The following is a 16,479-nucleotide window of genomic DNA, read 5'->3' as shown; positions in this document are numbered from 1 at the left end:
TTTCTACTTCTATTTATCAGTCAGTGAAAGCAGAAAATGTTCTTTAAATGCATAATGTTTTAACACATTTAATTTATTTTTTTTTAAGCCATGCAGATGGATCAGTAAAGTTTTGGGATGCTTCTGCCAGTAAGTTTTTGAAGTTCACTTTCATACAATGCTGAAAAATCACACGTACACACATATATATTTACATGTAATACATGATGTGTTACAGTATGAATACTAGTATCTGTAATGCTGTAACTAGGTTATGGTCAGGCGTCATCAAGCAAATTTTGATTAAATTAGGAGAAAATTACTATTAATGGAATATTTTAAGCAGAGAAGAGGTGAAAGTCCAGAATAGGGATAAAAACTTTAGATCTAACATGCCAAAACCTAGGAAGAATGAAGTACTGTTAAATAATTCCATAGGGATAATCCTATTGTGTATATAATACAGTAAGCTGAAATAGCCCCAGTGATATAATGTAGTCTTTTTTATGGCTAGATAAAAACAAAACATTAAAATATAGTAAGACATCTTAGTTAAAGACCTGCATCTGTACTTATTCAGTCTCAAATTCCAGGAATTAATTGGGAAGAGCATTTCCATTCATCCTATCAGGAAAAAGCATCAGAAAATAGTTATTCCATATGTTTTAGCTTTAATTAAATGTGTCAGAGAACAGCATTTTTCCCTATAGGAAATACATATGGTGCTTATTATTAAAACATATTTATTAAAAATACACACGTAGTTTTGTTGAAAGCTATGGTATTTCATTTCAAATAACATCTCTGTGCTTCATAAATTCTACAGCATAGTTAATTGCCTTGTATTCTCTCTCCTCAGTAATATTGGGTTCTTGGGGTAGAATATCTCTTTCATGAGTTAGCAGTCTCTTCCCATTTCCTAAAGAAGCGAGCGTGAAATAATCTGTTGTCTGAAATGCTAGACATAGAGATTTTGTTTGACCCTAATAAACAGTCTGATGTGATGATAATACTGACTATACCAATACTTAAAATGCCTGCTGACTTCTCGTCCCACCACATAATTGGCATGATTAATGTTGTTACCATTGCCAAATGTGGAGAACATTTACGATACTTTAATGTAAGTTAAACCTCATGGGTTTGTCAAATATTTCTGGTTTTGCCTAATACCAAATCTTTTCACTCATCAAGATTATCGAAGAGAAAATGAGACTCTAAAGCCTCATTTCCTATATGAGAAAAAAAAAGATGCATTTTTCTTAGAGTTTCTTTCTAGAGTTTGCATCATCCAGCATTTTCAAGCTATCATGAATACCAAAAATAAAGGAATTGTAATGAGGTCAACAAGAGAATGAGGAAAGGAAAAAAATGGAAAAACTTCTCATTGGATATAAACATAACTCTCTGCTGCAGTAGGAACTGTTCTTAGAGGTAAAAGCTTAGATGAGGAGGAATATTCATGGATCTCTTTAACAGTAGCAGAACTCTCCACGCATTTCTGACATCCTTAGTCCTGCTTTTCAGAACATTTACAGCATTACCAGTACCATGCTTGTACTTACTATTTACAAAGCTTTAGTTATTACAAAGCTTTACAATGTCTTAGCTTTTGAAACAAAATTCAAATATAATTTGAGGATTCATGTCAAACATAATATCCTGCTCTTATTTGAAGGAACAAAGTACTTTGCTTTTAGTCATATTTTAATTGTGTATCTGAAAACATAGATATTTGGGAGACAGACAAATGCTAAACCACTGAAGCAGCTTTCCAAGTTTATCTTTGTACAAAATATGTATCAGTGGTGCCTAATAATTTGTAGAATTGTAAGGCATGGAATCTTGCCTTGTACTTGTGCCCCATGATTCTGTAATTCTTCCTGTCTTAGTACGTGACTCAAGTAGTAGATCCAAGAAGTCTGCCCCTAATTCAGACTGCCAATCTAGATTTGACACTGGAACCAAAGGCATCTTGAGGCCTTTCCACTACCACAAAACTCAGGAGAATGATGTGTTCGTTACAGAAGCACTTGCTGCAATTTGTGAAGATTTAGAAACATGGAATTGCTCAGGTTGGAAAAGACCTTAAAGATCATTGAGTCCAACCACGACCTAACCATACTACCCTAACTCTAACAACCCTCTGCTAAATCATGTTCCTGAGGACCACATCCAAACAGTTTTTAAACACGTCCAGGGATGGTGACTCAACCACCTCCCTGGAGAGGTACTGTATATATTAAGATTCCTAGAAATATATGTGACCAGCAAACAGGAAATGTAATTTTGATGTGTTTGCCATCTGATTACATAACTAGAAGGCTCTTTCATCTTGTCATTGTTTATTGCCTAGGATAGCTGGGCTGATCTAGCACAGTTACAGTAATATATGCAACAGCTTTACTTTTATGTATATACACACCCTAATAGGTAGTGGGCCTGCATGACTTTTTGATCTTACACAGTGATTGATTAGTATGATAAATTAATGCAAAAGTAGTAAGAATAAACAAGCAAACAGAAAAACAACACACAGCAGAGAGCAATGTCAATAAAGCAAAACGTGGTTAGTTTTAATTCCTATTATCTCCAAAATTCACAGTATTGCAGATGTATTCTTGAATAAAGCTTCTAGATAATAAGGTTTTTATAGCCAGGTGTTAATACAGATATGCTTATTAGTCAAGAAAATCAGAGCACCTTCCTTTCAGAAAGACTTTGTCTTGCCAGGCCACCAGAATATATTCCACATTTTTTCACTTAGCACTCCATACAATCTTTATAGCAAGAGAAAGAAATCTTTGTTTCACATGTGATTAAGAAAATAGAGCTCGAGTGTAAGCCTAGATATGGACGTACAACATGGACATAATAATCACCTTTTACATTCTGCTTCAGAAGCTAATAAAAAGTATTTCACAGACAAATATCCATTTTGTAAATATTAAATACATAATGCTACTGGTACTGTGTACCACTATAAAATCTGTATTGTATAATACCCATCTTTTTCACTTCTTAGGCCTTCATGTAGTTCTTTGTTGTGCTACCATTGAAAAGAAAATGGGAACTGAAGAATTTTTTAACTGATTTGCTTATGGTTAATCAGGTTTTTCTGTTTGTTTTAATATATTCCAGTTACTCTGCAGATGTTGTACAAATTAAAAACATCAAAAGTCTTTGAAAAACAGAAGCCAGGGGAAGGAAAAGCAACAGCTGAAATTGTGGAAGAAGACCCTTTTGCAGTTCAAATGATGTACTGGTGTCCTGAAAGCCGAATTTTCTGTGTGGCAGGAGTTTCTGCATATGTGGTTGTTTATAGATTCAGCAAACATGAAGTAAATACTGAAATTGCGGTAAGTCATTCAGAATTTTACTTGTTTGTGAAATAACACCATCTCTAGATGAAAGTGACTTCTGTGTCAGTGTACAGCTGTAAAAACACAGATTTAGGAATATTGCATTTAAAACCTTTTGAATGAAATATTGATTGTACTTAAGATGATGAGAAGATGAGCGAGGTTTTGGGATCCAGATCTCTTATTTTTTACTAATAGTAACATACTATAGGATGGTTGTCTGATGTAGTTCACTTTTAAGACTCCAGTACAGTACATCTCTGCTGTACTGAGTGCTCTTGTAATACTGACTGATGTATGTTTTTCCTAGATAACATTACTCAAGTCAATTATTTCATATCTTCAGTTTATTTTCATATTTGTAATAAAAGGGGACTGAAAATTATCACTCACTTTAACAAAATAAAGCAAGTTAATTTTTTTCTTTTTTTCCTGGCTTATATTGACTTTGCTTCCCTCAAAATGGACACTATTTGAAAAGCAAGGTGATTTATGTCTAAGTAGTTGATATTTCCTTAAGCATCTTGAGCTTCAGTCCTATTCAAATACTCCTTTTTGAGTTTTCATGTCTTAAGCAGTCACTTCATTTCAGGTAGAATCACACAGTTCATGTTCTTTTAACTGCTTTGCAGTCAGCTGGTACTTACTCATCATACAGCAAGTTAGACTTTGGTTTAAACCTTGCATTTCTGCACAGTAGTGACAACCACTTCTAATAGAGTGGTTCAACAACACTTTAAATGTAAGATATTCTTTCATTCATCTAAAATATTCAACAGCAGACAATTCTTAAGAGAAACACAATCTAAATGGGTCTGGAGCATCTCCCTTACAGGGGAAGGCTAAGAGACCTGGGTTGATTCAGCCTAGAGAAGAGAAGACTGAAAGAGGATCTGATCAATGCCTATTAATACCTAAAGTGCAGGAAGCAATTAGATGAGGACAGACTCTTTTCAATGGTGTGTAGTGATAGGACAAGGAGCAAAGGCCAAAAAATGGATCATAGGAAGTTTCAAACAAATATATGGAAGAACTTTTTTACAGTGAGGGTATTGTAATGTCCTTTAGAAAGGCTGTAGTTCTAGCCTGACAAAAACATCTGTGTCACTGTTGGCCTGTAAATCATGTGCCAGTTGGTATGGAGACTCATTACTAATACCCATTCTGTTCTTTTCCTGTCATTTTTTCCTTCTGGAGAGCAACTTTTAGCTAACTCAATGCATCCTTTCCGATATGCTTTAAATAAAACTAATAAATAGTGGTCTCACCTAGCTCACATATAATATTGCTAAAAACATTACATGTCCGTGTTGATATTTTATTTCAAATAATGTGTCTTATCTTTTATTAGTTAACATTCATTTTGTTTTATTTTCATATCTTTTGGTTTTTCAGCTTGGTTGCAACAGATCTGGTATATTCTGAAGTGTAATAATGTGAGCAATTTAACAGTTCCTCAGATTTCGTCCACAGTTAAGAAGTATTTATATAATAAGTTGTTCTGTAAAGAGTTATTTTTGTATTATTTGATATTTTCAGCATAGTAAGTGAATTCCTCTGGGTTCTGTGCATCCCTGAGATGAGCCTCATCTCTTGTTTTCAGCATTTTTTGTTGCAAACATTCAAGTCTTCATTCCTAAATGGTGCTTTTTTATTAAGAAAAATACAGGAGCATTTGTTGGAATATGTACCTGACTTTACATTCAATAGCTTTGTCTATATTGAAAATGAGCTGGTCAGCCTCAGGACATATGTAGATTGCTCCAAAAGTAATGTCTCCTATTTATTTATGTGAAAACTACAACAGATACAAAGAGTACAATAACACTAGTTGATAGAGCAGATTCTCATCTACAAAACATTCTTTTTCAGCGTAGTCACCGCTATTAGCTATCCATTTTCAGACGAGAACAAGAGCCTGTATGCCACACTCATAAAAATTTGCACCAGTGGAGGTGACCCACTGTTTCATAGCTCCCACGATAGCATCATTTCTAGGAAAGTGTTACCAGTGCAATCCATCTTTCATCAGCCCAAACAGATGGAAGTCAGAAGACGCCAAAACTGGGCTACACATTGGATGGAGTAGGATAGTCCAGCTAAGATTGGCCATGTGCTCCACAGTCTTCAAATTGGTATGGGACCTGGTATTATTGTATTGCAGGAGAAAAGGGTTGTTCTTCTCTGGCCTGACTCTGCAAGTTTGAGCTTTCAGCTTAATCAGTGTCATGATATAGGCAGTCAGAGCTGATGGTTTGGGCATGTTCCAGGAAATCCAGGAGGATCACCCCTTTCCTATCCCAAAAGACAGTACACATCACTTTACTTATTGTGGGCTGGCTGCCAGCGGAGAATTCTCATGTCACCGCTCCATGGAGCGCTCATAGTAGTGACACTATGCCTCGTCACCAGTAGCGGTGCAATTCAGGAAACTCTCCTGCAGCCTCGTATTGGCTCAACAGATCCTGAAAAAATTGAATATAGCATTCTTTCTGTTACTGTGTGAGCATTCACGGGACCCGGTTGGCACAAATTTTGCAATATTTCAACATTGCCACTATCATTTCCAATGCATTGAAGCCAACATTCCATTCAGGAACAGTCTTCTGCGTAGTAATCTGTTGCTGAGCTGATTGAGATGGTCTTAATTTTGTGGTGTGACAGCTGTGCATGGCTTGTCTTTCATGTTGCTGTCACCACTGCTAAAATGTACCACCCACTTAATGCTTCCATCTTCATTTTGGTGAAGATAATGTCTCAATGAAAGACCATTACATGAGGTGTTTGCAGTGTCTACATTTTCAATTGCGTATGATCACTTCAAGAAACCAGCACTGATATTACTGTTCAGCTAGTATTCCCAAGACATTATCTCTTTGAGGGAATTACCTTTTTTTAAATTGTTTTCAACATGAAGTTCTCCTTGGATAATTCATGAGGTAGAAAGAATTGACCAATATTTATCATGATATTTTGAGATGATTATTTACATAGATTTGAACTCCCCATACAGTTTCCCATTTGTTTTGGAATTCCTTTAGTTAAAGTTTCCTGAATTAGTGGAAAGAGTGGAAACATGGCTGAGCTTTGTTGGTCTCCTTTTCCTGTCTGAGGGGGCTCAGAAGGAAAGTGAAAGATAAGTAGTTTAGACTTTGCATTCTAGAATCTGCCAAACTCTTGTACAGTTTAAAGAATATGGAACTCTGTGCTCCTGACCCCACATGAGGACAGATGGAGTTCATAGGTCAGTGCTACCCACTTAAACTTCTGCATACTGGCTGAAAGTTGTCTTTTAGAGATGGTGTTGTAGTTGCAATAGAGAGGAAGCTGATGATCATTCTTTTAATTAGTTGGCTTAGGAAAATGGTAATGAACAATAAGCAGAAAATTTTCATGACATTGACTATGACAGATGCTTTCTTATGCTAAAATATTGTTTACTTGAGAGTAAGTAATTAATATATCTTTTCATACTAAGTTCTGGAAAACTGTGTTCTTTCACTTATAATAAAATGCTTGGAACAAAGGCAGTACAGGAAGAATATACTTCATTATTTCTCCATCACTGTAGGGTAAATGACAAGTTCCTATACAATTTTACTGACTGGCTGTATAAAAAACAAATGACTGTATTCTTTACTTGCAAATAATTATGGTATATGGGCTTTTTTAATCTTCAAGAGAAAAAAAAAAAAGATTTTATTTAAAAGTAATACAACTTTCAGCAGCTTTCTTATTAAATTGTGACAGCTTTTTATTTATTTAAGTCACTAGAGGTACGACTTCAGTATGAAGTAGAAGATATCATTACTCCTGAACCGGAAATAATTCCTCAATTTCCAGATGCCTCCTCCCAGCTTCCTTCTTTAAAGAGTCTTTCAGGTAGTACCAACACTGTAGCATGCGAAGGAATGATGAAGGACAGCATCCCATGTCTTAGGTAAGTCTGCCATTGTTCAAAGCTTCATCTTTCTAGCAAACATTCTTATCAGGTGTTTTATGATCTGTCAACTATCAAGAAAAGAATGTTAATCATATTACGTGACACAAATAAAAGGAACCAGAATATAGAACAAACAAAAGAATTAAAGCAATGTAATTATCAAGGAATTTAACAGGCTGAAAGTAAGTTGTGGTGAAGGTAAACTGTTGCAGTGAAGGTTTAACTAATTTTCCAATATGATCTACGAGTAATTATTCATCTTGCATCCGCAGTTTTTAATGGAACATAAGTGCTATGGAATAGATAATGGAATTTCTGAGAAATTATTCTTTTTTTTTAGTCCACAAAAATACATAAAGTTCCTTGATTAATTAGTGTAACACTAAAATCATCATCTATGAAAGAAGTATATGCATCTTATTACACATAAGGAAAGGAAACTGTGTTCATACTCACAAAAGAGCCTTAAAAGTACACAGTTATGAAACAGTTGCATTGTGTGGAAGTGTATATGTGTTCAATCTTTAGCAGGATTAGGAAGATTAAAAAACTGTTGTCTGCTATAGTACACACTGCTACTGTTTGGAGTAAATTAATATGTACTTACACAGATAAATTATAGATTTAAAGAGTTTCAGAACAGAATTCTGTACAAAACTCCATAAATCATAATTTCAAAAGAATTGTAGTGCAAAGCTGATAAGGATTGTTCTCATTTAGTGAATCAATTATTAATTCAGTTTAATTATTATTAAATATTTTAAATGTCTCAGTTACTTCAAAAGCAGTTTAAATGATCATTGTCTGATTTGCAGATATTTTCATCAGTTCCGCTCCTGAAAATAGCAATATTGTGGCATTGTCCGTGCATAATTGACAATAGTTTTTGGTTTCCTGTACATTTTTCTTCCTCATTCAGTTAGCAACTGAATCTCAGACATATGTTTAATCATCAATGTGAACCATTAAAATCAATAGAAGAGGCAGAGAGAAGTTAATTAGTAAATCTCAGTGAGAAACTATCTTGTGCTTTTGAAATCAATAAGTATACGATTGTTTCAGTGAATTCCTTAAGGGATTCTTATTTGATTTAAGGAATGGAAGGCTTATTGAAAATCTTATGTTCTCAACATAATTATGATTGTAAGATGAAAGTAGAATCATAGAATCAGTAGGGTTGGAAAAGACCTCTCAGATCATCCAATCCATCTGTCCACCTATCATAAATATTTCCCACTAATCCGTGCCCCTCAGTATAACATCTAGATATTTCCTGAACACCTCCAAGGTTGGTGACTCCACCACCTCCCTGAACAGCCCCTTCCAGCACCAGACTGCTCTCAGAGAAGAAGTATTCCCTTATGTCCAGCCTATGTGAGCTGACATTGGGGTTTCTCCATACCAGACACAGCCAGCTCCAACAGCCTCACTGCTTGACATGGCTGGGCCCAACAGCCAAGGTGGCAGCATCTTGGAGACAAGCATGAAAGCATGAGATGCACTGTACTCTCCTCTGTTCTTCATAATTTCTATCAGAATTAGAGCACTATTTGCTTTGTATGTTTTCTGTTAATGTGCTGCTCGCATTATCAAGTTAATAACTTTAGCCCCGTTATCATTTTATAGTTCCGTTTTCTTTTGGTTTTCTATATGCTTTCTCTGCTACCAGAATGATAGATTGCCAGTAGTCAAATTCACCTCCAAGGCCTCCATCTCACCAGATGCTTTCAGCTGAGCTAAGAAACTGATAGGCATGGTTATTGAATGAGACGCTAGAGCATTTCTCTTGTGAGAAGAGCTTACTTCCCAGTAAAAATTTGTTTCTTTTTTTCAGTCTGATCAACCACTATGTTAGGTGTGTGGACCAGGAATGCTTGGAAAGCTTGCTGAGTCACATCATGGTCATGTTCAGAAGATACTCTGCATAACCAGTCAGCAAAGATCTCAATCTATGATCCAGTATTGCTTAGGTTATTTACAGCAGTGCTGTATGTAGAGAAGCACATACAGCAGAAATAATTATTTGCCAACAACTGCAGTTTTTCTGTCTGTGTTGTCCATGTGTATATTGACTAGCAAATTCCTCTCTTGATACTCAGTGTTTCTTTGCATTCTTTTTATCACATGAATATAAGATTATATATGACAGTCTACCCTGTAGTAAATGAGAGATGTGTAGTATATGCACTCTCAGCATTTATAGTTAATGCATCTCAAAGAATTGCTGTTCTTGCATGGTATCTCCTATCAGTGTATCATCAAGTAAATTCTACCAGACAAGGACATAAGTAGGCTTACAAAAGTATTCAGTTCTTACATTTTGCTATGTGCTGTGCAAGTCACTGAATTTGTCTTAACGGAATATAAAAGGGTGTTAATATTTATATCACATTTTATGTAGGAAGCAGTCATTCAAAAAGACTAGATCATGTATGAGGTAATTATTCTCCAAAGAAAAAAATAAGAATTGTTTGCACTAGACAGATAAATAGAATTGTCAAGTCCAGAAGTTTTGGATATGCAGTGATGATGTGCAGTACAGAAAGATGCTGCATCTATCTTCTCTAGCCATACTTCAGAACAAGATAGTTCCAACAACACAGAAATGTCATTTGAGATTTTCAGAAGAAAACCTTAATGTTTTCCATCTGAGTTGATTATTCATGCCAGTCCAGGTCTGGAACACAGGTTTTACGAGGAGTGGCTGAAGAAAATTGGATTTTTTAGTCTGGAGAAGAGGAGGCTTGGGGGAGACCTTATCACTTCATAACTACCTGAAAGAAACTTGTAGCAAAGTGGGGATCAGCCACTTGTCCCAGGTAACTAGTGATAGGATGAAAGGTGTTGGCTTCTAATTACACGAGGGGAGGTTCAGGTTGGGTATTAGGAAAAATTTATTCTCAGGAGTGGTGAGGTATTGGAACAGGCTGCCCAGGGAAGTGATGGAGTCACCGTCTCTGGAGATTTTCAAGAACCGTGTGGATGCAGCATCGAGGACATGGTTTAGTGGGCATGGGTGATAGGTTGATGGTTGAACTAGATGATGTTAGTCGTCTTTTCCACTCTTAATTATTCTGTGATTCTGTGGTACAGTACAAGAAAATGTTTGAGAAAAAAAAAAAAAAAAGAAAGCAAAATTGTTAAGCAAAAATTGTTTTTATTAACCTCAATTGTTTACCTCACCTACATCTTCTCCAGAGTTTCTCATTTAGGGAATGTTTAAATTTTCAGATTTATTTCTACAGCAGAAATTAAGGTCAGAGCCTGGAATTCTTCCAAATTATCCATGTTCTGCTTGGAAAGCCTAGCCTTGATGTACGGGTGTATGCAAAATATGCTACAGTTGTGCATACTGCTGTGGTCTTATTAATGGATTCTGTTTCATTAATATTTTCTCAGGGGAAGCATTTGTTTTTCATGGCTCAGTCTGTTTGTTTGTTTTTATTTTGCACCTCTCCTTAGTGTTAAGACTCGACCTGTGCGAATGCCTCCTGGATATCAAGCAGATCTTGTTATTCAGTTGGTGTGGGTGGATGGTGAGCCTCCACAACAGATTACCAGTCTTGCTGTAAACTCTGCTTATGGACTGTAAGTAACTCAAAATTAAGAGACATTGATTTATCGTTTATTGTTCTAAATCATGTACTTTCCAGCTAAACTTTGAAGTTCACCAAAGGTGTTTGAAGTCAAAGTAAAAATAATCAAAAGATGCTATTATCCTGACTGTTGGGTAAAAATTATTTGAATTCACATGAAGAGTGTAATATGAGATGTTAAACTGTAATTTTTGCTATTATTTTTATTATTCCTGTTTAAAAGACTGAATTGCTTTGCATCATTCTGTCAATTCTTGCAAGAAAAGTTCAGTTACCTTTCAAATCTGAAATTTTAGAAGTTATTTTGAAAGAATCACTGAAGTACATTTTTTAAAAAAGGTGAATGTATGTTAAATGTCATTTAACATGATATCATATTTTTATTGGAAGTTGTCTTGTGAGAACAGCTTTTTTATGCATATGCTAATCTCTGTTTGCAAGAGCAGCAGAGATCTGAAATTGAAATTTGAATAAGGAACCTCACAATACTAAATTCTATGTGGAACTGCAAGTGAGCGTGTCTGTATGCATCTTATTCCTCAAGCTCTATTTAATTGCCAGTTTTTTATGTTTTTTCTCATTGATGATTGACCAGATACATTAAACAGATTAGCTACGTTGAAGGCATAAAAGACACGAGCCTTAATAAGTGTTAGGTGTCTGACTCCCACCAGTATTCTGTAAGTCAGCTGATACTTTAGAGACTTCAGAAATGTTGTGCATAGAAGAAATTCTTGTATATATTTGTATATATTTGTGCAAAAATATTGTGTTTGGAGTTTGCTATGTGAGTCCTTTGGCCTGGGTTTCCAAATTGTTTCTGTTTATGAACTCCATAACCTTTTGGTTTACTGTTCTGAGGTTCATGTGTTATTTGGATAAATTGTAGGGTTTTGCATTATTGCAGTGCATTCTTCACAGAAGGTTAAAGGCGATAGTCTGCTTTCTGGAGTGTCAGTTACCATGTTGCAGGACAGGATTTTGTCAATCCATGATTACAGATCCGTCATTACAGAAAGTAAGCTTTGAGTAGTTTCTGATGAAAATGTTGCTGCAGAATTCATAATACTAAATAATAATTATTTTTTGCACCACTTAACTATATATTACTAATAGCTTTGAGGAACTTTTTTTTTTTTTTTTTTTTCCTCAGAGTGGCATTTGGAAACTGCAATGGCTTGGCTGTTGTGGACTTCATGCAAAAGACAGTACTACTGAGCATGGGAACCCTTGAATTGTACGGGTCAAGTGATCCGTACCAACGCCAGCCCCGTTCACCTCGCAAAAGCAAGCAGTTTGCTGCAGGTAGGAATTAAAATATTGTGGTTATGAGCTTGACATTCTTTGATTTTTTTTGCCTGTGGCTTTTTATAGTGCTTTTGACATGCATGACTATCTGCCAGCCAATGGAATTTCTATAACTCGACAGAAGAAACCCGATGTGCTTTAAGTACTGATACTTTTTCTCAGAAGCAAAAAGTTTCAGGAAGTTTATTATTTTGGGATGGAAGTCAGCAAGTAATTCCCTTTGCTGAGTCTCTAAAAATCAGGAGTAGAGAAATAAACTGCTTCTCTGGCAGTCTCTTGAAGTGTAGTCTTCAAACGTAGTCTTTGTCTGCTATTTTCTTTCTGTTTTCAGTAAATTCTCCCCAATATATAAGTCTTGAGTTTAAACTTAGTTGTACTTTCTGCTAAGTGTTATTCATTGTTAATTGAATAGGTAGTTGTGATTGGGAAATAACTTAATAGCTGGGTACACGCCATTTAGATAGCAAAACTAACTCCAGTCAGCCACTTTGTTAGCTCCTAATATAAATTTACTAGATGCACCTGTACCAAATCTTAAATTTGATGCTAAGAGGATCACATTTGTAATTCATAGCTATTATTATGCATTAAATGTTAGAAACATCAGTTCATCACTGCAGTTACATTTTGCCAGACATTTTTGATTATCTAAAAAATTAACTTGTATGAGGGGAAAAAACAAAACCTTTTAGCTCTGTATATGCCATAATAACGTACTTGAGTCAGAGACAGTTATGAAATATAATTTACGTAGCTGCAGAATTTCAGAATTAGATTTTAAAGTCTGTTTGGAAACGTTGAATGTTTTAAATATACATATAAAATTATAAAAGCAGGAGATTACAGTGGTTTTATGACATTAGCGTTTTCATCAGCAGATCCTACACTAAATCATCAAATCCTATTTCTCCACGGAGTCAATATAAACTTTTTTTCATTTTCAGTATGATTGTACTTTTAGTAGAAAGAATTATTTGGAGAATAAAAAGTAAGTCTTCAGCCCTACTTCCATCCCTGAAAGACCACTTATCTCACTTTCTAGGCATTTAATCATTTCAAGCTTAGTTCTCATTCTGCCACGTGTTAAGGATGTAAATTTGGAACAGTTGAGGAAAGAGGAGACAAGCAGCTTTAAGCTATCTTCAGCTTTCCTCTCTGGTTCAGTTAAGCTTACAGCATCTCCCAGTGTAATTTGAGCAGCCAAACATAGGCAACATGATGCATAGTTGTGTACAGAAATTACAGGGTAACTGTTGCAGAAACAGCTATTATCAGTATTGCACCGTGCAGGATTTCTATGTGTCAGGGGCAATCTTGGCTACTCCTTTAAGGAAGTATTCCAGTTGTGCTGCTAGAACGGAGTCTACTGGTATGTACTGGGTGACTGCCAAGAAAGAATATGCTCTTCTAGATTGGTCATAGAAACTATGCATCTGAAAAATGATCCTCAGCTGCTTTCTCACCATCCATCCTACATCCTTTACTTTTTTGGTTATTTTTATTGTTATATCTCCCAATTGGAAGGTAAGCATCTGCTGAAATTTCTTCACCTTGGCTGTTCTAGATGCTGGTTATGGATATCACTTCCTTTCACTTTAGACTGTTTTTTCTCTCTTTCCTCTGCCTGCTGCTGATGCTGGTGTACTGGCATGTTCCAAAGACAACTTTTGCATGCGTGGCCTGTCTAACTTTTATCCAGATTTAACGAAACGGATCCGTACTTCCTATCAGAGTAAGTTCTATAAAGGTTAGGCAAATAGCGTTATCATGATGAGACTATGCCTGACTTAAACCCATGTGTTTGTGCTTTGTAATGTGTTTCTTAAACACATTCAGCATGCATGCAGTTTATTACACTTTGTAATGTCAACCATGCTTCATTTGGACAGTTTTCTTTGTTATACAGATATTTCAGATCTGTTTTCCTCTTCCAAAACAATCAATGAGAAAGCATCATTGACTTATATGAGACAAATCTGGCCTTAGAAATGAATTCTCAATAATGTTATGATCTTGATGGGAATATTTTTCTTTGGTTTTGTTTTCGTTTCAGTGTGCACCTACTTATATGAAGCATTTCTTGTTTTTCAATGGCACTGCCTGGTTATACTTATTAATTAATTCTTCCCTATTCTCAGAAGAGCAGTGCGGTTTAAAAATCTGCCAATTGGGTTGCATGCTATGAAATTTTAAATGTTAATCTTGGTTTGGTACTTGAATATTTGGCTTTGGGGAACCATCCCATGGCTCTGATCTTTAATGGGGAATATAAAGTGGGTATAAAAATACGTACATCAAAGAGTTATGAAAATTAATGTTTTTTATATTTTAAAATTTTGGACTATAGTGATATGTAATTTAAATATTAGCATTCATCACTGCACAATGCGATGAACAAAGCTATAATTAATTTTGCAAAAACGACTGTTCAACCAACAATCTGTATGTATCTTAATTAGCTGTAGTACTTATATGTAATTAGGTCTCCAGGATGCCTCTTATTCATCTCTTTTTAAAGTGTTTTTTGCAGAACAACTGGATAGGCGATTTTACAGTGAATACTCAGTGCAGGCAAGATAAAGAAAGGGGTGACAGTTGTTTTAGTATTTCATATAAATACATAGTTGTATGGTTGTACCTTTGTATGCTCACAAAAGAAATCACATTTCATCTATCTAGGTAGATTATTTAGCAACTAATTTCTGTGATTTAGTGTCATAATACTTCAGAAAAAATAGTCTATTTAGTTAGAAGACCAGGCCAGTTAGAAATCTAGCAGCCCAAAAAAAGGACTGGTGTATAATGTTTTATACTTTATTGGCCAGGTCTTTCTAATTACAAGTCTATAAATTAGAACTGAAGGGACAAACTGCAGTCAAAGGTTTATGAATTTCCACAAAACAACAACAGCAACAAAAAAGCCATACAAAAATATTAATGAAGTCTAAGACCAAAAAGGACCAAGAAGTCCAACATGTTCATCCACAACAACAAACACAGCTCACAGGTTTTAAGAGCTGAATATCTTTAATCTTGTTTCTGTGTTCAACCCTAAAAGCTTTCTATACCACATAGCTGAAGTCTGTGATTTTGACTCTTGTTCTCAAGCACTATTAACTCTCTTTCCTCAAAAAGTGTTTTGTTTTTGCCTTTGTCATTCAATACTTACATAGAAATATGCACTGATTGTCTGGTGCATCTTTCAGACCATTAAGACTAAGAACAAGGCAAGAATGTGTTACAGAGTATAAAGTATCTTAGTTAGTGAGCACTAGTTAAGAATATCTCCAATTGCTATGTAATTCTCAAGTTGAGTTTTGCTACTCGTATGAGAGAGAGGAGTTTTAAGAGTGTTATTGAGGATGGATTCAGGATTATGATCACAGGCTTATTCTTGTAAGGGGCAATGGTAGGAAAAGAAAAGTATTTTTGAAACTGTGCTCAAAACTGATATTATCAAGGTGAAAGCAGGAGTAGTTGTGATAGTGTAGGCAGTAGGTCTACAGTATTGAGGATTATATGAATGAAAATTGAAGTTAATGGGAAGGCATATCAGGAGTTGATTCAATTAAAATAATGAGCTAGGAAGATAATTTCATGAAGGTCAGTTTGAGAGAATCAGACTAGTATTCAATGAAGCCAAAAAAAAAGATTGTGGTTTAACCCAGTAAGCAGATAAACACCCTATAGTCATTTGCTCTCTTGACCCCCTCCCAGTGGAATGGGAGGAAGAATCAGGGGGGAAAAAACACAACTCATAGGTTGAGATAAAAAATATTTAGTGAGATGGAAAAGGAAGAGAGAAATAACAGTAATGATAATATACGTATACAAAACAAGTGATGTGTGAAACAATTGCTTGCCACCTCCTGACCGATGCCCAGCCAGACCCCAAGCAGCTGCTGCCCCTCCAGCCAGCTCCGCTCAGTTTTATAGTTTATTTTCACATGAAGTCATATGATATGGAATATCCCTTTGGCCAGGGTGAGCCCTCCTAGTTCTGTTCCCTCCCAGCTCCTTGTGCCCCCGGTTCCCTTGCTGGCAGGACAGTATCAGAAGCTGACAAACTGAAACATCTTTGGCTCTGTACAGCAACAACTGAAACGTCAGTGTGTTATCAACCTTGTTTTTTCCCAAAGCCGAAGCAGCACTACACCAGACACTATGAAGAAAATCTGCTCTGTCCCAGCTGAAATGAGGACAGATTACCAATGAGCAATATACTTTCATTAGTCATTTTGAAGATAATTTTCTGCAAGAAACTGATTTTGCGCCCAGTTTTTGTATACAG

At 35.6% G+C, this 16,479-nt stretch overlaps 1 protein-coding gene across 7 annotated transcripts in view; it reads left to right on the top strand.

Moving 5' to 3' along the window:
- Window positions 1-16,479, top strand: part of STXBP5L (syntaxin binding protein 5L) — a 184,332-nt gene that overhangs the window by 118,447 nt on the left and 49,406 nt on the right. For 5 of the 7 annotated variants that reach the window (XM_090150135.1, XM_090150141.1, XM_090150125.1 and 2 more), the window contains exons 14-19: window positions 89-129; window positions 3,121-3,338; window positions 7,109-7,281; window positions 10,747-10,872; window positions 12,034-12,185; window positions 13,849-13,920. In XM_090150135.1, coding sequence (XP_090006261.1) covers window positions 89-129; window positions 3,121-3,338; window positions 7,109-7,281; window positions 10,747-10,872; window positions 12,034-12,185; window positions 13,849-13,920 — 782 coding nt within the window. The remainder of the gene's footprint in view (window positions 1-88; window positions 130-3,120; window positions 3,339-7,108; window positions 7,282-10,746; window positions 10,873-12,033; window positions 12,186-13,848; window positions 13,921-16,479) is intronic. The other 2 variants (XM_090150152.1, XM_031613002.2) reach the window with 1 other exon arrangement.

This window comes from Phasianus colchicus, chromosome 1, assembly GCF_987193195.1.
Source record: "Phasianus colchicus chromosome 1, bPhaCol1.hap1.1, whole genome shotgun sequence".
Classification (NCBI taxonomy): Eukaryota; Metazoa; Chordata; class Aves; order Galliformes; family Phasianidae; genus Phasianus; species Phasianus colchicus.
This window is presented reverse-complemented; position numbering and strand designations above follow the sequence as displayed.